General features: G+C 40.5%; 1 protein-coding gene across 1 annotated transcript in view; it reads left to right on the forward strand.

Moving 5' to 3' along the window:
- Positions 1-2,633: 2,633 nt before the first annotated feature.
- KCNK2 (potassium two pore domain channel subfamily K member 2) overlaps positions 2,634-24,983 on the forward strand; it is a 77,363-nt gene continuing 55,013 nt past the window's right edge. The window contains exons 1-3 of the mRNA XM_083858328.1: positions 2,634-3,126; positions 4,760-5,070; positions 18,871-18,988. Of these exons, the coding sequence (XP_083714454.1) occupies position 3,126; positions 4,760-5,070; positions 18,871-18,988 (430 nt within the window). The 5' untranslated portion in view covers positions 2,634-3,125. The remainder of the gene's footprint in view (positions 3,127-4,759; positions 5,071-18,870; positions 18,989-24,983) is intronic.

Genomic DNA, 24,983 nt, shown 5'->3' on the forward strand with positions numbered 1-24,983 from the left:
TGAGTATTGTGGTCATCCCAAACTCATGCCAATACATTTTTAGACAGCATTTGACAGTCCTGTACTTTGTGAGTTTTTCTCATGTTAGTGTGAAATACACAAACCTGCTTGTACTTAATCTTAGAATTTATTTTTTTTTACAGTTTGTTCAGATAAATCTCCTTGGTTCAGCAACAAATCCATTTGCATGCAAGGCTGGAGCTCTATGTTTTAGCCCCTTTTATTATTTAATTTTGTCTCTGTTGGTTAGTGGGAAATTTTGTCAGTGCTGCATTTAAGTGTGTTTGTTTAGCAAAGCTCAGGCCTGATGCATCAAGCTGGTCGAATGTCAGTTCCAAATTTGAGGGCAAAATGGTCACACACAGTATTCAAACAATGTGTGGTGTACATTGAAAAAAAATAGAAATTGGTGTGCACGACTCCATAAGAGTAAAGGCTGGTGCTGTAAAAGGCCTCCAGAAAATAGGAGTTGCTGTACACAGTAGTTTTTATTGTAGACTACAAAAAGAATTACTGGTTTTCTTGCTGAATTTGAAGATCATTGCTGTATGTGGAGTGTTTAGATCCCTGCTAGAAATGAGAATGCACAGCTCAAGTCCACTCAAAGTACGCGGTAAGATGAGGATCCAGCTGAGGATTACAACTGATCACAATAGATGGAAAATATCAGCCAACTGTAAACTGAAAGTAGACAGTGGAGATATTTACTAGGTAATTGATGGAAATGACTGCTTTCCCAAAGATAGCTCATCAGGTCTTAAGGTTAAGGCCCCAACACAGTCTTTTCTGGAGTGGATCTCAAAATAGTTTCTTCCCACTGGGTGGAATCCCTAAATTTAAGGACTGGTCCAAAGCCTCCTGAAGCTATTGGAAGGCTTCCCATGGATTTCAATTTGTAGGTAATAAATATGACCCTTTTTAAGCTTTTAATAATAATTCCTTCACGTAAGGAAAAACAAAATCTCATTCCAAATATTTAGATTGCTAAAGAAAGGCACGTAGCACTATTTTCCACAGTATTTTATGGAGACACAGGTCGGCATGGATGAAAATGTTCACGCCTATTTTCCCATAGGATGTTCAAAGAAATCCTGCTAAATGATTCTTTTCCATGACATAAGAACAGCCAGTGTTTACATAGACTAATGATTGAGAAATCTGCTGGTGAGAAGGAAGAAAAGAGGGTTGTTTTTGGTGTTTTTTTTTTTTTTTTTTGGGGGGAGGGGGTGGTGGTGGTGGTATTTTATATTAAAAATATTCAGGTGTGAGAATCTTTCATCTTTGAGAATTCCTTGAGTGAGGGAGTATCAGTAGCCCGAAGAAGGCATTTCTCATGTTTGAGTATTAGGACTGTGGTGATGAAGCCAACCCTGTGACTGAAGATCTGCTTGCAAGGGGTTGTTGGACAGGGCCCAGCTGCTTTCATTACTCGACAAGTGCTCTGCTGGTTTCCAGGGATGGGCAGCAATGAGCTACAGCTCACTCTGAAATAGCAGAGGCAGCTTCTTGCCCTGTGCTGCATCTTGTGGAGACTTGTGGATGCACTGGGTGAGAGTGGTGTGATTGATGTTGCTGAAATTGGAGTCCTAAGGAACTCAATATTACACTCATTTGTATTATGTCACATTGATATGGAGAAGCGTTAAAATAAGTGACTTCTAAAGTGTTTGCTGATGGTGCTGCTGATTTAAGCGGGAATATAGCCCATTAAACACCCAATGTATGACTATCTTTGGCCATTTTACGGATACAGCCTCTGGCTTTAAATGTTTGAGACTTACACCCATTTGTTACAGTTGGTAATTTTTTAGACTTTAGAGAGTGGTTGTGGGAGCAGTTTTTGGTTTCTCTTGGTAAACCCTCTCCTAAGATTTGTCTTCACGCTCTTCACCCTGGTGTGAACAACTGACCCATAGATAGAGTCACAGGTGACAGATGACTGGGAAATAGGGGAGTTAGCCCACAGCAAAGACAGCAAGGATAATTCCAGGCTTTTTAGTGGCAGAAAGCAGAGTTGAAGCAGCATTTCTGATGTATCTATCAGACTGAAATGGAAGAAGGCGGTGCGCAGGCGGTGCGTGCGATAGGAGAGCAGCTCCCATCCCTGACTCCTAATCCCACCTAGTTAACTCCTTGCAGCAGCGCGCCAGGGCTGCCAAGCAGCGGGTTAAAATCAGGCCGAGCCGGGAAGGACGGAACCTGTCCCTTCAGCCCCGTGCCTTTCTCCGGCCGGGGCCGAGCTGTCCCCTCTTGTCCCCCCTCTCCTGCTAATTCGGTGACATTTCGGACAGTTCAAAAGTTCACGGGGAAGCTCCGGAGAGGCGACCGGGTGTGGGGCTGGAGCGGGGACCGCGGGCAGGTCCAGCCTCGCCGGCGGGGTTGGCCGGTGCCTTCTCCTCCTCCTCCCTCCTCTCTCCTCGCTTGTTTCCTGTCGAGACCTTGCTCTCCGCAGGTACCGCTCTGCCTCCCCCCGGCTGCCCTTCCATCTTCCCGCGGCGCCCCTGCAGGGCAGCCTGTGCCGAGGGGCGCGGAGGGGCGCGGAGGGGCGCGCAGCCCCGGCGGGCCGGGAGCGGTGTGGAGCGGCTGCCCCCCCGCCGGCGGGGGGCGCGGAAGGGGCGCGGAGGGGCGGGCGGGGGGCGCAGCGGCGGTGCGGCTGCTCGCCGCCCCACAAAAGGCACCGCCGGGCTCGGGCTGCTCCGCACGCCCCGCGCTCCGGAGCGCGCACGGACACGCTCACACACACGCACACAGACACAGACAGGCACTCGCACGGACACGCTCGCACGCACTCTCACACACACACACACACACACACACACACACACGGAGCGCCGCGATGTGCGATGCGCGATGCGCGACGTGAGGCACCTCGCCCGCCGCGGGGCCGGGGGGAGCCGGCGGGATCCGCGTTGCCAGCCCGCCCGCCCCTGCCGCTCCCTCTCCTCCAGACCCATCCATCAGCCTCTTCCTCTCGGTCTGCTCCTGCCTTTCTTTTCTTTTCCTTTTTTTTTTTTTTTTTTAATTTAATTTTTTTTTTTTTTAATTTGCTCTAACTGTATCTACCCAAGCATAGAAAAAATGCCTGCCCGTGGAGCGAGGAGAGGGCACCGGGTCGGTAAATAAGAAGTGAGTACGAGCACAATGGCGTTGCCTCCCCGCTCCCAGCCCTGCGGATGCTGCATGCGCCCCTGCCTCCCCCGCTCCGGACCCGGGATGCTCCCGCGGCGGCCCGGGGCTCCTTTGTACCTCGCCCGGCTCCTTTCCCCTCCCTCCCCGGCCCCGCTCGCGCCGCGCCCCGGCTCCTCCGCGGCCGCCTCGCCCCCGCGCCGCTCCCCGCGGCGGAGCATCCCGGCCGGCGGCTCCCCGGGTACCGGGGCTGCACCCGCGGGGGCGGCGGGCGGCCCCCGGAGCGCCGCACCGGCCGCGGGGAGGGGGCGGCGGTGCCCGGTGCCCGCTCCTTTGTTCGCCGCCGGCGGGTCCGCGCTGCTCCGGGCGGGCTCAGAGCGCTCCGCGGCACCGGCCCTGGGGGCTCCGAGGGGCTCGGGGGCTGCCTGCGGGAGAGAAGGCGGGGCGGGAAAGGGGGTCCCCCCGCCAAGGTGCAGGACGGGGGGGCCGTGCCCCATCCCCGGGTGCCCGTGGGGCGGGGGCCGGAGCTGGGGGAGGCGTGACCGCGGCACGCGTGGAGTGCCCGGCTCCCACCCCGCGGGATGTGAGGGGAGCCCCGGGGCCCCGCTCGGCCCGGGCTGGGGATGCCGCTCTTCCCCGACCCCTTCTCCCGGAGCCCGGCGGGTTCCCAGGCGGTGACTCCGCCGAGTACCGCCGCCTTCCCTGCAGGGACGCATCCCATCTCCGCCGTCCTGTGGGAGACTTTCTTCTAGATTTAGATCTGAGCTTTTCCCACCAGCGGCTGGAAGAGCTTCTTGGCCATTTAAAACGCACTGGTTCTTCAAAACAATTTAAATATAGCTCGTGTGGTCACTGCTGTGACCATCTTCCCGCAGGAGACCTTTTACCTGCACTTGATGTGGAGGACTTTTTTTAGTGCCAGTGTAGTTACTGGTAGTCACATGAGTTATCCGAGTACTTGATTAACACACTCAGCCACTCTTTTCCTATCCCGATGGATTTTTGTAGCTGTAGATAGAAATACCTGCTCTAACATATGCACGGCTCTTCCAGGAAGCACACGTGTTGTATCACTGTTTTCTGAAAGGTGTAATCAATAAACAATTAGCTTGTTAAGACAGGTATGATGAGCAATGTCTTATTTTCACTGTTGTGTCTGTGGAGTTTAGAAATGATCACACAGCTGTTCTCCAAGAGCATTCATTGGAGTATAGGACAAAATAGGCAAGAGAGACAAGGTTTTGTATTTTCCTGATACTTCTGTAATGCTGAGGTGGAACACAGCTGGAAAGATGCTTAGCACTGCTTGAGAGAACAGTGGATGTAAAGAATCTCTGCAGCAAACACCACCTTAGAGTAATTTAGTGAAATGCAAGGGTGTAGGGGAAATGATTCAATATCATATGGGGACAGACATAGAAAATGCTGTAAATGTGCATATGCGTGTAAGATGGACACTACTACTCAGAGCAACAGATACGTTGTAAGGTGTCATGGGATTAAGAGAAAGATTCAGCAGTTTAAGAATTCCATTTAGAAGCAACAGAGTTCAATTAATCTCTTGGCCAGAGGGTTAGTTAGTGAAATCTGAGTGGCACTGTAAACATTAACTCTCTCTTTCTGTTTTTGCCAGTGGCGGCACCTGACTTGCTGGATCCCAAATCGGCCACTCAGAACTCCAAACCAAGATTATCATTTTCCACCAAGCCTACCGTGCTCGCTTCACGGGAGGAAAGCGATTCGGCCATTAATGTTATGAAATGGAAGACAGTCTCAACAATTTTTCTGGTGGTAGTCGTGTATTTAATAATTGGAGCAACAGTATTTAAAGCCCTGGAGCAGCCTCATGAGACCTCCCAGAGAACCACCATTGTGATTCAGAAGCAGACGTTTGTATCTCAGCATTCCTGTGTGAATGCAACAGAGCTTGATGAACTGATTCAGGTAATCCATACCAAACCCCTCATCACCTTGCCTTAGAGGAACAGATCATAAATGGCAGTACTGCAGTGATCAGGGGCAAAACCTTTATAAGCAAAGCTCTATATTGGCCGAGCGATGTAACAAGTGTTAAGACCAGGAGCTGAGCATTTGCATTTTCATGCAAAGCCTCATGGTTGAAAAGCTATTGCTATTTTTAGGTCCAGTATGCTTCGTAAGAGGGCCTTTTCACTGAAGCCTCCCATTATGCTAATTAAATGATTATTCATCAGCAATATATATAATTAATAGTTCACAAAGGAATTGGTATATTGATTGTGCTTTACAAGTTCTGTCAATATTTGAAGTGCCTAATTCTGAGGAAGAAGCTACACCATCCATTGCCTTAAAGGACTCCTAATTTACTGTGATTTTATCAAGCTAGTGTTCCTTCCAGCTGTATGTTTCTTTATATTGATTTTGTTTTAAGTACAGGAAAGTACCATGGACTTCCTACTTTGATCTTAAATTTCCTTTTTTTTTTCTTCTTAAAGGCACATCCACAAATGCTGTACACTGCTGTGTTTCTACTAACATGACTTTACCCTTGCAGGTCACTTGCCTCAGAACCATGGGAGATATTTATTTGCAGTAGCACAGCACTAGTTCCAGAACCTTATAAATCCTCTTCCAACTTAAATCCCATGTTCTTATGAAAATCCAGTGGCTCTGGAGGGAATAGGAGAGGGCTGCCAAATCACATCAGTTCTGGGCATGGGACAATGAAATGGGAGACTGTAGTGAACAGTCAAGAGTTGGCAAGGATTGACTCCTTCCTTAACAACGGACATGAGGCTCTCTGGGTCTACAGAGCCCAAGATGGGACAGGGAGAGCGAGAGAGGGTATTGGGCACCTGGACTAGGGTGAGCAGGGCAGAAAAGATTTCTGGAAGCATTTTCTGTCAGCAGATATGGCTGGGAGTTTAGAAGTTGATTTTACCTCTCTAGACCAATTGCCTGGAGCATCAGCATGGGCATGGGGTTTTTTTTTCAGTTTTAAATATGGAGTTCTGATGTGCTGATTTATTTTTATGGTACACTACTGAATTTTTAAAGGTAAGCTGCAAAAATGTCTTGTATTTTGTGATTTCTCCCCTGCCTTGTTGCTAAAATATGTTCCAAAACTGCTACCCTTTAAATGCCTGTCAGACAGCTCCTCTCTCCACGAGCCCAACCAGGCATGCCTGAGGAGATGCTGCTGATAGTGATTTAGATGCTGTGTAATAACTGTGTTCCAGTGGTTTGACCAGCAGAATATGAGACAATCTTTCAGAGAAATATACAAGCACATTCTGCTAAAAATAACTCTTGTAGCTACTATAAATATCATCCTATGAAATTTTTAGGTCAGATACTGTACTTGTGAAGATAAAAAAAGAAATTTTGAAGGAATATTATCTTACATCATCTGTGAGATGGACCTTAAGGCAAAAACTGTTGAAGTTTGCTCTGGAGTACTTAGATATTTTAGCATTTATGATTCTCTGCCCAGAAGCACAGATTGATAATAAAAACCACTTCATCAGCATTCAACGCCCATTTGATGTTCTGTGTAAAATAAATGAGTTTCAGTACAACCATCAGAGCGTAGATAACCATATCAGCATTAGCTTCCATCTCCACTAATGATCTTGCCACAACCAGAAAAACACAGGCATGTGGAGCCTGGGGAGGTGACACAGCCTCCCACAGCACGTGGATGAGAGAGAATTGTGGGAAGAGTTTGCTCTGCGTGCTGTTGGGGTAAATGGAAAACTTAATTTGCCCTTAATCCCTTCTGCTTCTCTGTAAAGAGCACCATGATGTGGAGGTAGAAATGTGTTGCTTGACTCCTTTCACAGGAGCAGAGCTGGGGCACAGGAGCCTGTTTGGGTGTCTTGCTTTATGCAGAGTAAGTGTTAGTGAATGACATTAAAATTGTTTAAGGGTTGAGAAATTCTGCTTGCCCAAAGTAAAATGGGAAAGCAATGGTAAAAAAGAGTCTCAAATTAATTTTTCCAGGTCTAGGCTGCTATCTCACATATGGGGTCATATTTCTTCCCTAGTTGCCACTTTGTCACGAAAACTAAATTAGTGAAATACATTTTATCTCCCCAGGATTATGTTTGACTGTTATAACAATATAATGCAGTGTTTCTTTAGTTTTTATTGGATGTCTGTATGAATAAAAATAAATAGTGTGTGCAAGGAAAAAGCAAATGTTATTTAAGAATTCACTGAAAGCTATAAAACTGAAAATTAATATGTAGAAGGGAGCTGGAATGATTAGTTTGTGTGAAGAAAATTACAGAGCTACAGACTGTAATGTCTTCTTTAATCAAGTATTTACCTTGAGTCAAACTGTAATGGAATTCATTGCAACTTTTCTTTTTGAACTTCATGTTCTGGGAATCCAGATACTGGTTTGGCTCTTTTGTGCTGGTCATTGTTCAAGGTGCTTGTCATATCAGGCTTTTTCAGTCTTCACAAACTTCTGCTCTGTAATTTAATCCTTACTCTGAAGCAGGCTTGAATACCCCAAGACTGTCCACAGGCAGTACAGTATGTGGTAGCTTATTCAGCTGAGAACATCAGAGAACTAGTTGTAGAGCACAAATTCAGTTAAAAAAAAAGTACAAGTGGAATGACAGTACAGTCTCCAGCACCCAGGAGCCATGGAGTTTCCAGCACCTTGGCTAAAATCTTTCTTTTGTCACAAATCTGTTTAAAACAGTCCTGTGTGTTTCTATAAATACACGCAGGATAGTGATTTTTCCCTTCCTGCCTTCACCATATTTATTTTATCTCACCAATCCCCAGAACATCTCCTGGTACTACAATATATAATGTTGCCAACTCTTCAGCAGGCACAAGTTTATTTCCCTGGGTTTTGAATCCCTGAAACTTAGTATTGTCACACTGATCGTGTGCCTCCTCTGGGTGTACTAGATGAGAATTATACTTTTATAGACATCATATATTTTATATAGATGTAAAATATGGGGCAACAGAGAGCTGCTATGCAGCCTAGAAAATGTGCAAAGGTAATGGAATAGAGTGCTTTGAGGATGGCAGTGAAGTAAATCCAGCTGCCTCAGAAAAAGGACCTATGTTTTCCTCATAACTTTCCAGCCCAGTCCAGCAGCGTTGTTCCTATGTTGACCAAAAAAAAAAAAAAAGACATGGCCTTCATGACCTCTTCTGTCTCTGATTTCCATGGTCCAGTGTTGCAAATCTTTCAGTCTAAAGCACTTCAGCTATTTGTTGCCTCAGTGTTGCAGAATATACCTGCAATGAACGGCAGCGATGCATGACCCTGAGAGGTACATCCAGGTACATAGTTCCTTTGATATTTTGTGAGCACTTCCATTTAGTACCATATTAAAAATGTGCAGAAGTCATGCAGAGCATATCTGTACACCCAAGAGAACAGCTTTTCCAGGCAATTTCAACTCCTTTTGCTGTAGCCTGAAGCCAACATTAACAGCAGCATTAAGTGGATCACTGGATGCTGTCCCCAGTGGTGCTGAGGTGGGCAGTGCACAGCATTCAATGGTGACATATCTAAATTTTCAAGTAAAGAAATATCCCAGGAGGGAGGCTTGTGAAAGTACAAACACTACCTGGGTGAGTAATGAGAATATAACAGAACAGCAAGTTGTGCACGTTTTGATGTTAAAATTCGCTTTAAAAAAGTTTCAGTTGGAAGGTCTTGGAAGGGTTTATTAACAGATGAGGAAGCATTGATTTGGTAAAGGTTATTTGTGATATCTAATACCTTATAAAGCTGCAGAAAGGAATGTGGCCAGGTTCTTTCCTGCTATTTCTTCTTTTGGAGAAGAACACTCTTCAATTCATCATGAACAGTGTTTTGGTTTCTCTATTTGTGCCTGCTCTCAACTTGGCCCTGCCATGTGATGCAAAGTAACTGTCAGGTGACAGAATAAAAGAGTAAATGTAGTTCAGACTGTGCGGATTTAATGAATGTGTGACAAAGTATGTAAACCTGATCTTCATTTACACTAAGGATTTTTTTATGTCTTGCACCCAAGAATTTTTCTCTCTCCACTGAGCTTTTTGTTGGTAGAAGCTGATAGAAACCTGGGACTAATCCAGCTATATGGACAAATAACAATAAGCATTAAAGAATGAAATAATTCTCTAACTGGAGCTCTTGTATCTAATTATTTCAATCTAATTTTGATTTTCGTTTAGTTTGTTGACTATTTCCTACAGCAAGCTTGCCACAAAGCATTTAAAATGTTAGAGACATTTTCCAAACTCAGATGCATAAAATGTATTGCCAAGAACTTGGAAAAAGTTTCCTGCTATAATTATGCACCTGTGTGTGGTAGCAAATGTAAAGAGACCTTAGGTTACACTGCTGATGGTCAGGTTGCACTCGTGTCCTCATGCAGTGCTGTGCAGGCACGGGATACTTGTGTCTTCCTTCATGACATCTCCTGGCGTTGTCTCTGGGAACAGACTGAGCCTGACTGAATTCGATATTCAGCAATGTCATAAAAGTGTCATTACTGTTGTTTCATACACCTCATTCCTTCTAGAGGAGCCCAAAAATCCTATGGAGCAAATAAGATGCATGAAAAAACAGTGAATTTGCTTTCTCCTTGCCCAGAACTCATGTTGTTCCTAGGACTTAGGGATGTGGCCAGTATTTTGTGTTGTGGGATGTCTTGGCAATTAGAAGCAACTACTTGTCCCCCTGCCAAAGAAAAAGCTGATTGAAAAAAAAAGAAAGAAAAGAGCTTTTTATGTAAGTACCACCTGATTATATATTGCTCAGCAATTATTTGTTCATGTCGACCTTTTTAAACCAAAATGGAAAAAAAAAATCCTTTTAATATCCAAGCAAGTTGTTTAATGCATTATTTTTGCATACCAAAAAGGGAAATAAGAAAAATTTTAGTTATATTATTTTAAATATCTAAACTGTCCCAGCAAGCTGGTGTGAATTATTATAGTTATTTTAGTGAGTTAGTTCTGAAATTAATAAAGCGTTTTCAAATAAAGGCAGAATGGAACATAAGTTAATAATAGAACATTGTTAATTTCTTGTTCCTTTAGCAGAAAGATCCTTCAAATATATTTATTCTGAAACCCTAACAAGTGGAAAAAATACTCTTACACTAAAAAGCACAATTTTTTAATGTGTTCCAAGTGTGGTGTGTGGTAATTCTTGTCTTATAAAGCTTTCATTTTGAAATCTGAACAAGTTTTCAGGGTGCTGCACCAAGCTGTCTCAGCAGTAATGCTTTTGTAGAGTTTTAAATCCAGTCCCTTTCAGGGTATGTGGCATCTTCCAAAAACTGAATGCCCACAAAAATGTGCTTGCATTTAAAATAAACAAACAAACCAAGAGAATTAATGAGCCACCAGGATTAGCTGAATTGATGTGGGTCCCACAAGTTGGGTCTCCTTGGGTTCTGTGCGGGCTTGTGGCCAACGTGGGGAGAACAGCTCTCCGTGCAGGGGTCCAGAGTTGTGTGCCATTCCATTTTTCATCTCACATTTGTGTCAGCTGCATTGCTCCTTTTCTTTCCATTCATCTCTTAGATTATGAATGAGACCAAAATGGAGATTTTTTTTTTTTTAATCTCCCTTGAGGACATGTGCTTTTTTTACCTCTTTATCTCTCTCGAGGGAAGCCTGACATAATTATGAATGACACGGGAGCAGTGTTTCTTTCTTCAAACTGGCATTACCAGAAAATCATCATGGCCTCTTATGTGATTAATTTCTTGTAAAAATATTTTACTTTAAAGTATGTATTTGCTGTGGCTTCAATTTTATAGTTGAAGGTAGGTAACTACATTAAGCTGTACCTCCACCAGTAACTGATTTTGTCTCTTTCACAGGCTTCTTTACAATTTGCATTGTAGCCACAAGAAAATTATTTTTGCCTGAAAATAATTTTTCAGGTATATATTTAATTCCAATCAGATAAGCTCCTTGAGCCCTGATTATGTAGAAAACTGTTAAAATAAAGAAGTCTAAATCCTTTCTCTCCAAAAGATTAGAAGGTATTTGAGTATGCTGTATAATTTTTGTAGATAGGAAAACACAGAAATGCAAAGATCTGTATAATAAACACAAAATCTATTTAGACAAGAATAAAATGTATTAATTAAACCTATTAAGCTTGGAGGAAATTTATTAATTCTTTGAATCACAACATTTGCAGACATTTTCAGTCCTGTGAGCTGTAGCTTACAATAACTCTAAGCAGGAACTTTTTGAGGTAGTTTGAATGTATCAGTTTAAACACTAAATATTCTTGGTCTCTCCTTTTGCAATTCCTTCCAGACTCTCCAAAAGAAAGCAGGAACTATCCCATGTCTGGATCCTAGCTTGGAAGCAGCATTTATGCTTCGTAAAACTTAAAGCCTTGAAAAGATTGATAGACCAGCATGGAAGAAATTGAGGCTACACTATATTTTATTTATTTATTTGAGGATCCAAAATACCATTGCATCAGTTTTTTTTTAATGTGCCATCTGCATTTCAGTTATAAAGCTTGTGACAAATTGCAAATATCAGTAGCAGAGCTGCCTGTTGATGATGTTTTCAAAGCAATGAAAGAAGAAATGAAGGACTTTCGAAGCAGTTAAAACACGAGGCACAGGAGCTGTAGTTGGCCTGTGCATGTCCTTAGTAAGGTGTCTGCCCATGAGAGAACTTGGGCTTTATGTGCTCTTAAATCTAAATGTCCTGGCAGTCCCAACTTGTACAGTGATGTCCTGTGTCTCTTTTTTTCTTGCTCTGTCTGTGTCTCCTTTCTGCTTCACTCTGGTCAGAAGTAAATGTTCAAATGCAGTTGTCTCCTTCCACCACCCTTCCCCACCCCCCCCCCACCCCCTCCCCCCCCCAGTTTTACCTGAATCCCTAGATGAGAGAAATATTTATTAAATGAAAGCTCTCTGTGAAAGAGCTTTGATCACACTCTTACCCAGACCTGTGCTCCACACAGACACCCACCTGCTGTGCTTGGGTCTGGAAGGGTTGCAGAAGCCCCTGGACTCTGTGTACTCCTTGCTTAGGCTCCTGCTGTTCTCTCTCTTCTGGTTCTGTACTCAGCTCCTGAAGGAGGGATTTTTTTGCCAAACTTTTCTCTTGCCTGGGAGCATTTCCTCCAGGGACAGGACAGCTCCCTTTTCTGTAGTCATTTTCTATATAGTGATTAAGCCAAAAGGATTTTTTTTAAAGTGGTTTTTATCCTTCATGGGCATTGCTTGTGGGGAGAATAACAAATAAATTTTAACTGCCCTTGTCACTTCTTTGTTCAAGCAGATTGGTCTCAAACTTTTTTTGTTGCTTCCGGTGTTGAGACCTGTAGAGATTACATTTCCTTCAGATGAACAGTTTTATGGACCTAGAACTTAGCTTAGCCTGATTGCATCTGAATGCCAGCTTTTGCCTTAGAAAGGGTGGCAGATATGACTCATTAGTAAGTCAGTTCTGCAGAACAGCTGTTTGCATAATTCTTCCAGTCTGTAATCTCAAGAAGCAAAGAAAAACCTTCTTCCCTGAACGTGCGTGTGTATATACATGCATATATATGTGTATGTACACACAGAGAATTTATATACATAGAAACTCATGGGCTTTGTAATGCATATTTAGAAATAGAAAAGTTTTTTGTTATGTTTCGGCATGGTTTTAGTTTAAGTAGCTGTGAAAGAGAGTGAAAAGAATCTTCAGTTCTTCAGCATGTGGGGTACTAGTCTCCAGTGTAGAGCACACTCATATGTTATATAAATGAAAAAGAAAAACAAGGAGTCACAGAATTATAATACAAATATTATTGCAATCTCTTTCAACATCAAGGCCCAAAACCATGTGTTTTGAGGCTGGAAAGTTGTTTGCTAAGTGTTAAAAGCATCCTAGTGTGCCTTTGAACTGAGAACTAGGATTTCCATTCCTTGTAACCCAAAGCTGAAATAAAAACACAGGACTTGTGCAGTAGCTGGGCCATATGAGGTGTAACTTTATACTGTAAAGGGAGAGTGCCCTTGCCAAATGGCAGCAGAACTATAGCAGTGAAGGAAGAAATTCAGGCTGAGAAATGGTTTTCAGAAACTTTGAGGCACATCTGACTTTTTGACATCACTTGTCAAGTGACTGACAGAAAGCACAAGCTAACTCCTGACAAGCTGGGTAACGAAAGAAAGCATGCTCTGGATTTTATCAGAAGCATAATTTGAGGTGCTTCTATTTCAATCTTTCAGTAGAAAAGCTGAGAGTAATGAACTGTTGTGTTACATCATTTCATAGAAGTGAAGTGACTGGAAGATGGTACAAAAACATGTATTCAGAGCCTGGTGTGGAACAAGGAGATGAGCATTGGAGTGACTGGTTTGACACATACTTATTTCTGCCTGATTTCCATGTGAGACAACAGTTGACTACCAGAGGCCAGCCTTCACACTTCATAAACTCTCCTTATTTCCTGTGTCTCTGCAGACCCACTTAGTGGATGGCAGCTCTCTGGCCAGCAGGATAGCTTTTGTCAGTCAATGCCATTGACTCCTTGCAGGGTCAGAGGATGAAATCCCCGACCTAGAATTGTCTTCTGTTCTCAGAAAATGACTGTGCTGTTCGAAAGACTGTTTTCTCTCTCTTTTTTTGTCAGAAGAAAAGTCATAGTATTCTATGTCTTAATCTGCAAAGCAAAGTTCAGCATGGCCTCTACAGAGAGATGCTTGCATGAACACAGGAATAGCATAAAACTGCACAATGTATTTAGCAGAAAGTGTTTCTAAATTATATAGGAAATGAAAACCTGGCATTGAATTAAAATGTGATTTGTGTTCTCACACTCCTTTTTCCAGTGTTCTGATTTCAAGCCAAAAAAAAAAAAGTGTGTTGAGACAGCAATGCTTATATGCTTTTGGAGATCTGATCATACCTGGCCAGTCCACTCTAGGCTCAGTCATCTCTGCCTCTTTTCTCTGATATTCTACTAAAGCTTGTTCCCAAATGTGGCTGCAAAGGGCTGCTGTGGGATGTGTGGGTGTAGTGCAAGTGAGGACTTGATATCAGGTACACGTTACCCCTATCCTAATATATAGTACAGAGGCAGCCTAAGAATTCACCTAACTAAAAAATAGGAATTTTCTAAAATTTTCAAATGTGCCAAAACTTTATCTCAGTTCTCTTCACTATCAAAAAAAGGCCTGATTTTTTTTTCACCATTATAAATATAATTAAAGAAGAAAAACATAATACTGTAAGTGTAATCATATACCATTATTTTTAAAATCATTGTGCATAGAGGCCGTGATTGGGTGCCTTGTGCTGGGTGACCCACCCTCTGCTCAGTCTTCAGTCACCTCATATGAAACAAGTGCTAGACAAAGACTCTGAAAGAAGGTAAGGCAAGTGAAATAATCTGCATAATTTGATCTGTCCACATCCCTGTTCTAATGCTGACCCATTCTGTAGTGTTGAAATGAAACTGATTTTTAACCAATTTATTTTGTATATGGAATAAAAAACTAGAAAATTGCCACTGAGGAGGTCAGTTAACTTTAACACTGGAAAATAATTTTTATAAGTCAAGTTCCCATGTTAAGTTCACACAGTGTTTAAATACGATGATTGTGCAGATTATAGAGTTTTCATGATTCTGCTTTTAGATTCAAAATGCAGAGAGTTATTGTCACTGTCACTGTGTCAGCTAGGATAAGACAAAGGTCTCAAGAAAGAATTTAGGGAAAGAGGGAGGGATGGAGACAAGGAAGGAAGGAAAGGAAAGGAAGGAAAGGAAGGAAAGGAAGGAAGGAAGGAAGGAAGGAAGGAAGGAAGGAAGGAAGGAAGGAAGGAAAATGTCAAACTCATGACAAATGAAGTTTGCTGTAATAGTAAGGCATCAGTCAAAAAAGAGGCTGAAAGACCAAGAATTAAGGTGGCAGAGCTCTGACACCTCTGCTCTGACAGTGAATAAGCTTGCTACTTGAAGACTAATAATGAGATCCTGGCACTTAGTGAAGTTAGTGAAGCCTGGGTTTTCACTCTGTGTTAGAGAAGTGTTAACATCCAATCCTCCAGGTAAGTTTGTGTGATGGATGTAAGTCAGGAAGATGTTACCCTGAAATTATTGCCCTGAAAAGTATAAGTGTTCGGAGTTATGCAATATATTACTTAAATTTTTTTGGGAATAGTCTTAGATGAGGATCTTCTTATGATTGCTGACTAGACTAAGAAGAAATATCATCTTCTGATCCAAAGAACTGAAAATGCAGCCACCCTTCCTAAAAATCTGCAGGCAACATTCAAAGACTTTTTGAGACAGTAGTGTTGACCTCAGTACACTGTCGCAGTTCACGGCACGAAGGAACGACATGCACTCGGTCAGGTTGAAGTGAGGAAAAGATGGGCAGTTTATTATGATTTGTGGTTTAAATAGGATTTGGAATTTGGTTAAGGATTGGTAGATGAGAGGAACACTTCTCTGACTTCAGTGGTCAATTCAGAAGTCCATCACAGAGAGGTTTGTGAAAACAATCTACTTTGTTTATGGTACATGCATGAGAATTTTCAGTAGAAATATGTAAACAATCATCAGAAGACTATCAGAAATCAGGGCAACAGTAAAACAGTAAACAGTAACCTTACCCACCTGTCACCCTTGTTAGTCAGCAAAACTCTTACAGACGACTCTGAAGGAATAAAACACAGCAGCTTTGCTGGTATCTAGTCTGGCTTCACGCAAACATGGTCACAGCCCGGGAGAAAACATAACATTGTGTGTTTGGAAACAACAGCCCAATGATGATGAAGGCATCATCTGGCCCTTTATGACTAAAGCTATGCCTAAAACAATCAATAAATTTACAAATGTGAATCATTAAATGTACAAAGAAAGTCAGTGAGAAATACTGGCAATAATAATAAAAAATATTAAAAAAATACTTATATGTGACATACAACATACAACAGGTTTGTTTAAATTGGTGAATATATTATTTAATAAGAAAGTCTTCCATTTGGAAAGAAAGAGGAAACTGAGTGGTCTGTAAGATGAATAATTTCTTGAAGGAGACAAATCAGAAATTGCTGTTCAAGTGTTCCTCATAACGTAAGAACTTAAAAAATTACTTTGAAGCACATACAAACTCTCAAAAGGGAAAGACGTTTTAAACGATCCACAAGCAATTTGCAGATCTTACTGCCACAGAATGACTTGGCTCATGAAGTACGAGTGAGCTCCAAAAGTCGTTAGATAAATTAATGGCAAAGCAATTCACCCAAGCCAACGGAACACCACGATGCAGATGCAGCCTCCTACTCAGAAAGTCCCCAAAGTGTGCACAGTCAGAACTTAGGAGGCTGTACGAAAAGGAAGCGTCTCTGAAAGCAGCCCTGATTATTTTCCTGATTAGCAGTTGGATAAAATCAGAGACATAATAATAGCAGCTAATTGTCTTTTGTAGCCATCTGTAGTGCTTTGGGCAGTTTTGGGTTAAGTTGCGGTTGTTTTTTTTTTTTTTTGAAAAATGTAGGTATGGTAGATGAAGCCAGGAAATGCGTGGCTGTAGTGGATTGTTGAGCAGTTTAGATTGGAACACCTTTCATATAAAAGGCCTTGAGGTACATCTGGCTTCAAAAACGTGCGGTGATGATGAAAGCCCTGAAAGCATTTTACAGCTGGATCTGTGTAAAGCTTGGTCTTGCTAGACTGTCTGAACAGGTGCATTGCTCTGGGTAATGCCTTTATCCCATACAAGGAACTGTAATGAAAGAAGAATGGTTCAAAAAATTACACTGATCCAGTGCTCACTGGATGAGATATAATGTCCTCACTGGAGAACTCCCATGTTCATGTTCCAGGACTTGTGATGGCAGTTCTTAGTCCCCTGAAATGCAACAGCACTCAGGCTGTACTCAGTGGGCTCTGTGTAACGCAGCATACTGATTTACACTTCCTTGTCAATCAAAGGAATATCTGTGTTGTGTAAATTATAAAATCAATTAATCAATTCAACGGATGGTTTTCACATGCCTCTTAGTCTGATGTGTCCCTTCCTACACTGATGGAAACACCTGTCATATCAGTGCTGCTGTATTAGCTCCTGCCAAGTTGTACATCATGTACAAATGTAGAAAATTTATCCTTCCAACACAAAGGAAAATTAAACTCTCTTCCCCCTCACTTTCCCCATCCTTTCTCCTTCCTCAGTAGGATTGAAAATTCCACTACTTTGATGTCTGCCTCTCCCTGTTATTAAAACAAAAACAAAAACAAAACAAAACAAAAACAAAACAAAACAAAAAAAAAAAAAAAAAAAAAAAAAAAAAAAAAACCCCAAACAAACAAAACAAAAACAAAACAAAACAAACCCAAAACCAACCAACCAAACAAAAAGTTAAAATGAAAGCAGTTAAAAGTCTGTGTAGAGATACCTCATCTGCTTTCTGTTGAAAACCCTGTATGGTGGAAATTGTTTAGGTTTGGCAGCAAGATCCCTGTGTCTACAGAGGTGCAGCAGTGGATTTCAAAATGGTTATTTTGTGCATCTGAACTTTGAAAATGGCAAATTTGGAATGTTTTATTTAAACTGGATTTAATGTCTCATTATAAAAAATAGATGTCCTAGTTAATCATGCATTTTTGCTTCATAATTTCTGCCCAGATCAAGTGACTTCTGCGGGCACTATTTAGTAACAGGAATGTTTTAATTTCCAAATTATCAATGTATTTTGGGACTGAAAAAATTATTACTACTGTACAACACTGTTCCTCTGCAACAAACTGCCCAAATGAAAAGATGGTTCTGGTCTGTCCTATCACTAAATATATTTATGTACCTAATTATTGTTGTACATCTCGCCAAGCAGGAACTACTAGTTAGCTAAAATGCTCATTTTCACTTTGTGATATTGCTTCTCCTTTCTTTTGTTGGACACCAATTATTATAAGTATTATGATTAGAAATAAATCCTGCTTTAAAGTTTCAGAATGAAATGAAAACTTATATTCTGTAAAATATTTATCGTACCCCTATATATCTGCAATTGTGTTATAAAAAAAAAAGAGAAATACGTTTTGTAATAAGAATTTACAGTAGCTGACACTGCTGAAAGAGGAAAAGTTTCTTATTTCTTGAGACTATGAAAATGTCACTAGTGGCAAGATTGTTGATTTTATTTGCTAGAACTGAACTTTTCAAGAACAACATTTCTGAAGTATATAGTTGTATAGAGATAAATGTTTGATATTTGACTTAATTTTGTTGCTATAATGAAAGTTTCATAATTGTATATGTAATCACATTAATTGTTGAATTGTCTGTTATACAAAATTGTTTTCTTTATTTGGAATTAATTTGATAAAGAACAATGCACTGGAATTTTTTCTTGGTGTTTTAAAATGACTGTTTTTCAGAAGTCCATTAGCTTGCCTAACACAACACAGGAACATTGCGGGAAACTCTCATTATAAATTTTGTCTAATGCATGTTTTTCTTCACCAAATAGTTGTGGCAGTAAAAATAATTGTGGTTGCCTTCCAACTAAGGTACTAACATCACAGATATTGTGGATTTTGCTTTCTCCCCAATGGTCTGGACTTTACAGCTCTTCTGAATTGCCTGGAGTGGTTGCTGAAGATTGTAGCCTGACTGAGTGATAAAGCTCGAGCAAAGCAACGCAGATCTTTTCCAGGTTTAGTGCTCAGATCAAATAAGTGATTTAATCAATGTATTGTGAAATGTATATGAATACAATTGTTTCATGAATACTGACGAAATCTTTTTGAACTTGCAGCAGGTAGTGGCAGCAATAAATGCAGGAATCATACCTTTAGGAAACACATCTGCTCAGATCAGTCACTGGGACTTGGGAAGTTCCTTCTTCTTTGCTGGCACTGTTATTACCACCATAGGTAGGACACAGCTTATTATCTTTTTACAGTCAATGAGCTGAAACTCTTTTGATTTCCAGTGTGTGCAAATATTTGGTAATGGTAAATCTTCCAAATCTTCTGTTTTAAGTAGAGAGTTATTTTCTAGCTGCAGGGGCAGAAATAATAGCTGTCTGTAAAGTACCCCTAGCTGAGTGATTTTTCTGTAGAAAAGAAATGTTGCTGTACATTTCTCTCAGGTGACTGGAAGAGATTGTGGAAATATTTTCTGGGGAAAATTTGGTCAACTGTACAGTCACAAGTGTTAAATAGGGCATGATTTAAAGCACATGTTCATTAAACCATGACTGAGATGTATGGAATTTAAAGCTTGTGTTCTCCCATTTGATATTGTTATTTTATCTAAATTCTGAGAGAGTCACTGTCCCTCTGAGGAGGTGTAAAAAGAAACAGCATTTGGTATTTTAGTTTCTTCCCTTTGACTACAATATTGTACACAGGGTATGGGGTTAGAAAATTTAATGCAGCTCATAGCTCACAGAAGGGCGTTCACAAAGATAGATGGAAGTTTGAAGATGAAATAATGAGAAAAAAAAAGAGAGTAATATATAAGGAATTGAAGCATCTTTGCAATAATTACCACAACATAATATTTACATTATGATGGAAGAGGATGTTTGTTTCAAGTGTTGTCTGAATCCTTTTTCTTTGTTTATGTAGAAGTGCATAAGTATGATATTTTTTGTGTGTTTGAATATAAACATGTCTACATTTAAATGTATAAGTATTGTGCCTATGTGATATTTTTCCACAGCTAGAGTAATGATCTGACTTGAAACACAGGTTTAGTGAAAACAGAGAAATTCTTACCTCCTTGGTTTGTAGCAAACTACTGATTTTATAGTAGTATATTTATGATGATGAAACCCCTCAAGTACTGAAAAATATAATTAAAATTAAAGGTTGTAACAAAAAAAAAAAAAAAAAAAAAAAAAAAAAAAAAAGAAATTCAAAAGGATAGCTTTGTGAACAGTCTTATGTTATCCTCTTTGGACAGCACTAAACTTTATCTTGTAAGCATCCATAGTCCTATAGAAAGTGAATAATTGTTGTTTCACTTCATAATAAGAATAAAAGTTAACATATGAAAAGTGTTCAAGGAATTTAAAGTTCAAAAATTGTTTTAAAGCAGTGGAACATTTTGTCTCACCACCTTTTTTCCAAGTGAAACTAAGGCTTTTCTAAATCAGAATGTTTTCTGATTTAATTTACTGACCTGATTCTACCAAGCCATGTGTGAGTCCGGCTTAGAAGAGAGCAGGGTTCTGCAAAGGCATCCAGGCCTCTGATCCACTGTTCCCAAGAGGCAAGATAACCCAATAGGAAATACATTTGAAAATTGATATTTCACATCATTTCTGCAAACCACAGTTGTCAGAAGCAGGTCAAACTAGGCAACAATAAATATTTGGTTCAGGTTTTGTGATAGCAAACAGAGAAAAAAATGGGTGAGAAAAGACTTCCATAGAATATTTTAGCTTTGGAGTGCCTGGGTTTCTTTCATCATGGACTCTTTCTGGTGGAAAACTCTCAGGCAGTTGTACTTTTGAGCTTTTCTCAGGATCCAGGGAAGGCACGTTTATACGGAAGCTGTAGTGTGGTTGGCGTTGCCTTAATGCTGTGGACCACCTCTCCCATGGTTCACAGGGCTTGTGGTGTGACAGAAGGTGGTCCTGTGGTGAAAAGTGAATTACCTGGGAAAAGGGTGGTGAGCAGAACAGCTGGGTGTGCTTTCCCCAATCTTTGTGCTACTACATGCCAGCAAGTGATTTTGTGTTCACAACAATATCTTTTCATATATGAGTAACTTTTTGAAAATGAAGGCATTCTTTTCAGTTAGAGGGCATATGGTAAATAATAACTCAGTTTCTCAAGAGAGTCAAAATGTGGTTTATGAGCATCTCCAGAGAGCTGCCATAGGTTTCAGACAAACATTACAGATCTTCTCTGTTGACAAAGACAGGAATAATATAAATTCTTAAAAAACTTTACAGAAGTAATTTTTGATAAACATGAATAAAATTTGTAAATATTATGTCCTTTAGTCTGTAAACCTTAAGAACTACTTACAGATGAGAAAAGGGATTATTACTATTTAGAGACAATGATAGATTTCCAGAGCTGCAGCAGATTTTGTAGCTTTCCAAACCACTTATTACTATAATTTTACCATATCACTTAGCCCACACTCTTCCTGGTGATGTCTAAGAATCTAAGACATTCAGATGGAACCAGAAGTCTATGAATAGAATTTCTCAAACTTTCCTTTAATGAAAGCAGAGCCTTTCTTTATTGGCAGTAGCACTTGCATCCCACAAATATTTGGTTTCTGGGGAGAGAGGATAATAAATAAAGCCTTTAGCATCTGCCTAAGCAATAAATTATTGTTTTGCAGTTACTCTTCTTGTTGCTTCCCAGTAGTGTTGAACACTGACATGAAAAACATTGACTGTCTGTTTTGGTGGCTGCTGGCAGCAGACTAGAACCATCTTCTGGATCTCCTGTAGGTTTCTGAAAGATGCTCTAATGGTGCCATGATGTCCATAGAGTTCCAAAGTCAGCTCACAAAAACAGGGGCAACACTTCAGAAAACATGGCTTAGTATTTATGTAACATTTTTTGACGTCTGTTAAATAATAATAATCCTTCATGCGACTCAATAAATGTTACGGTGCGTAATATAAAATTAGCAAAACCAGTTTGGATGCAATATGATGTGATACTGCTACAAGATCTTTTCTAAAAAGGAGATTTAGTTGATAGTCATAATCCAACAGTTTCACAAGACTTTCTTTAGAACAGGTCCTCAGTTTTAGCTTTGCATTTACTACTGTGCTACTGCACACAACTTGTTTCAGGAAGGGTTATAGCTTTGACTGGCTTAGTTAGGCGCTCTTGCTTGTGAATATGTTTCCAGAAAAAATATACCTCATCTCAACAAAGAGATGTGAAATTGTATGATTATTAGTCTGTGCATATGGAATGGTTTCAGACAGTCTCTTAGAGGGAAAAGGGTAGCAGAGGGAAATAGGACGATGAAATTATCTATGAAAAATATTGTTGCATTGTTCCCTGGGACACTGTGCATGCTGCAAAGTACAAAAGAACCTCTTTTTGTCTACCTGAAAATGTCATTATCCAGTCAGTCCTGCTCACACAACCAAAGAAAAGAAAAAGGAGGGTTGAGGAGAAAATCAAGAAAAATGGCAACTTAATCATAAAGCTGGAGACAGTGCTGAGGAGGGGAAAATAACCTTTATGTCTCCTCTTTTTATTCTGAGAGTTTATTGCCAGCACTGGGCATGGTTTGTAGTCTCTGGATCATTTCCTTCAATAGGTAGCTGAACTCAGAAATGGGCACCTGTACACATCCCAATCTCCCTCAGATTCATGTTTTAGGCTTGGTGAAAGTTGTATACTGGAAGCAGGGTAGGAAAGCAGGCCTGTCACTTTGAAGCTTGAGACCTGTGTCTAGAAAAACAAAGAAGACATGCCAAGGCTCAGCAAGTTGTTTTCCCAAGTGTCTGGTGTCACAGTATGTAAAAAAAGTAGTGTCCTCTGTAATACAAGAAACTACATTGCGAGGATCTCTACTAGCCTGCTATGGGTCTTCATCTAAAAAAAGCTGCATTATTCCCACTCTTATTCCAGCCAGTCTGTAATGATTTTTTCAAGCAGTCCAAGGTAGACATATGGGAAGGGTGTTTGTTCAGCCTCCTGTAAGATGGAGTGTCTTGGATGGCAGTGGAGCTTGGTGGCAGTGCCAGCAACCTCGCTGGTAGCTGTGGTTTGCCAGAGTGCATCCTTTCAAACAGAGCTCCTTTAATGCCTTAGCCCTCAAGGATGCATCACAGCCCCATTGATGTCCAAATCCAGCAGTTGCTAAAAACTAGGTCCAACAAATCCAAACAGGAAGAACACATCATTTCTTTTTCTCCTTTTCCACTTTCAGGGCTTGCCACCAGCCCTTGATTTTCAAACCTAACATCTCAAGTTCGCTGGAAACTGAACCTCTTGAGAAGTTAATTCATGACTAAAATCTTCAATTTAGGGTCATGCAGCTAGATATGGGAAAATGGGGTTTGGGGGTCCAGAAACGTAGCAACCATTATTAAAGTGTGCAAAGGAATGTGAATTAAAAACAAAACAAAACAAAACAAAACAAAACAAAAAACCAAAACAAACAAACAAAAAACAAACAAACAAACAAAAAAACCAAACCAAAACAAAACAAAACAAAACAAAAAAAAAAAAAAAAAAAAAAAACCAAACAAACAAAAAAAAACCCCAACAGAAATAGATAAAAAAAAAATTGTAAATATTTACACTTTAGGGAACAAATATGAATAGCAAGCAGCTAAGATAATGAAAAATAGATTTATGTTTTTGACTAGAAATTTCTACCTGATTTGTCATTTTTAAAGCTGCAATTAGTTATGTAGCTTCAAATGTAATTTCACTGTAAGAAATCATTCCTTCTGTCATTTTCCCACTGGCTGGACACAAGGTTTGCTTGTGAAGGCAGGGTATTTTAGAAAGTCTTATTACATTGCTAGTTGATTTGAAACAATAATAAAATCCTGCTGCTAAAACTGTCCCTTCTGGCACCATTCCACTGCATTTTTGAAATACAAGGTAACAGAATAATGTGGTGACAACTAAAATATACAAAACTCTTTTGACTCTACAAAAAGACAAATATTGTTCATAATGAGATGTGTTACCTATTATGTCAGATAATCATAAAGATCAAAAATGTGCAAATGACATTGAAAAATTTGTTCTCCTAGTTCAGAAAAGTAAGAAACATCCCATGCTTATCTTAGAACATTACTTTTTTATTTGTGCCACCAAAGAAGGAACAAGGCTTTTGAGGATGACCATAAAAGTTTCATTTTAAAAGATTGCAGCTTATCAGAGTGTAAATACTTGGATTTCTGTTACTTGTAAGGGAAGAGAGAAGAGGGAAGAGAGATGAGTCAAGCAAAAGAAAGTGAAGTGCAAATGCTGAGGTGATTGAGGGAGGACTGCAGAGAAACTCCTGGAATTAAAAGAAAAAAACCATAAAATACATTTGCCTGAAAAATATTCTGATATGTGACTTTTCTCCATCATATCAGTAATTAAATTTATATTTGTTTCCATTACTTCAATGAACCTAACTCTTGGTGGGCATTGGAGTATAGGGCCTCTTTCTTTCAGGGTTCCACTACTAGAAATAATCTTCAAGGCAAGACTGAGGATCTCATCCTCTACTGATAGCCTGGCTGCAGGTGTCCAGCTTTCACAGAGCTGCTTGCAGGCATATGTGTGTGGCAAGGCTGAATATAGCCAGCTGATAAGACCAACTGCAGAGCAATGCAGAAAAAAAAGTGGTTAAAATTTATGGTCTGTGAAAATATGGTAGTAAGAGACATGCTACAGGGGTCACTGGGGAATGAAGTGGAAATGCTCCTTCCATCGCTCGCTCTGCAGAGGACTCCACTGAAAACTCCTGCTGCTCTCCTGAGAGACACATTGACTCTCAAAGTGTGTTAAACATGTATATCTCATCTGATAAGATGTCAACAGAAAGAATTTTTAGTTTTAAAAAAATCCCCCTGAGATCTCTTCAGAACTCAGTCTTTCCTCCAGGCTAGTGTTGTGCTTACCTTCCCGTCCCTGTGATCCTGTCCTTAATAGTTTTTGGAAATAAATGAGGTTTTCAGTCTCTACTTGCTCCATTCTAATTTATTTCCTTTGCTTCTTTTGTTGCACTTTTGAAGAAGTGTCTGAACTTGACCCAGTTATTGGCTGTTGACAAATAGTGCTTCAATTGTGCTCTGGAGAGATCTGTTAGGATTTGGCAATACAATTCTCCAAATATTTCATCTGAACTGAGCATACTCTCTCCCAGGGCAGTAGTGACTAAACAAGATTTCCTCTGTAATTATTTCTCCCAGGAAGAGTGAGTTGA

This window comes from Zosterops lateralis, assembly GCF_965231275.1.
Source record: "Zosterops lateralis genome assembly, chromosome: 3".
NCBI lineage: Eukaryota > Metazoa > Chordata > Aves > Passeriformes > Zosteropidae > Zosterops > Zosterops lateralis.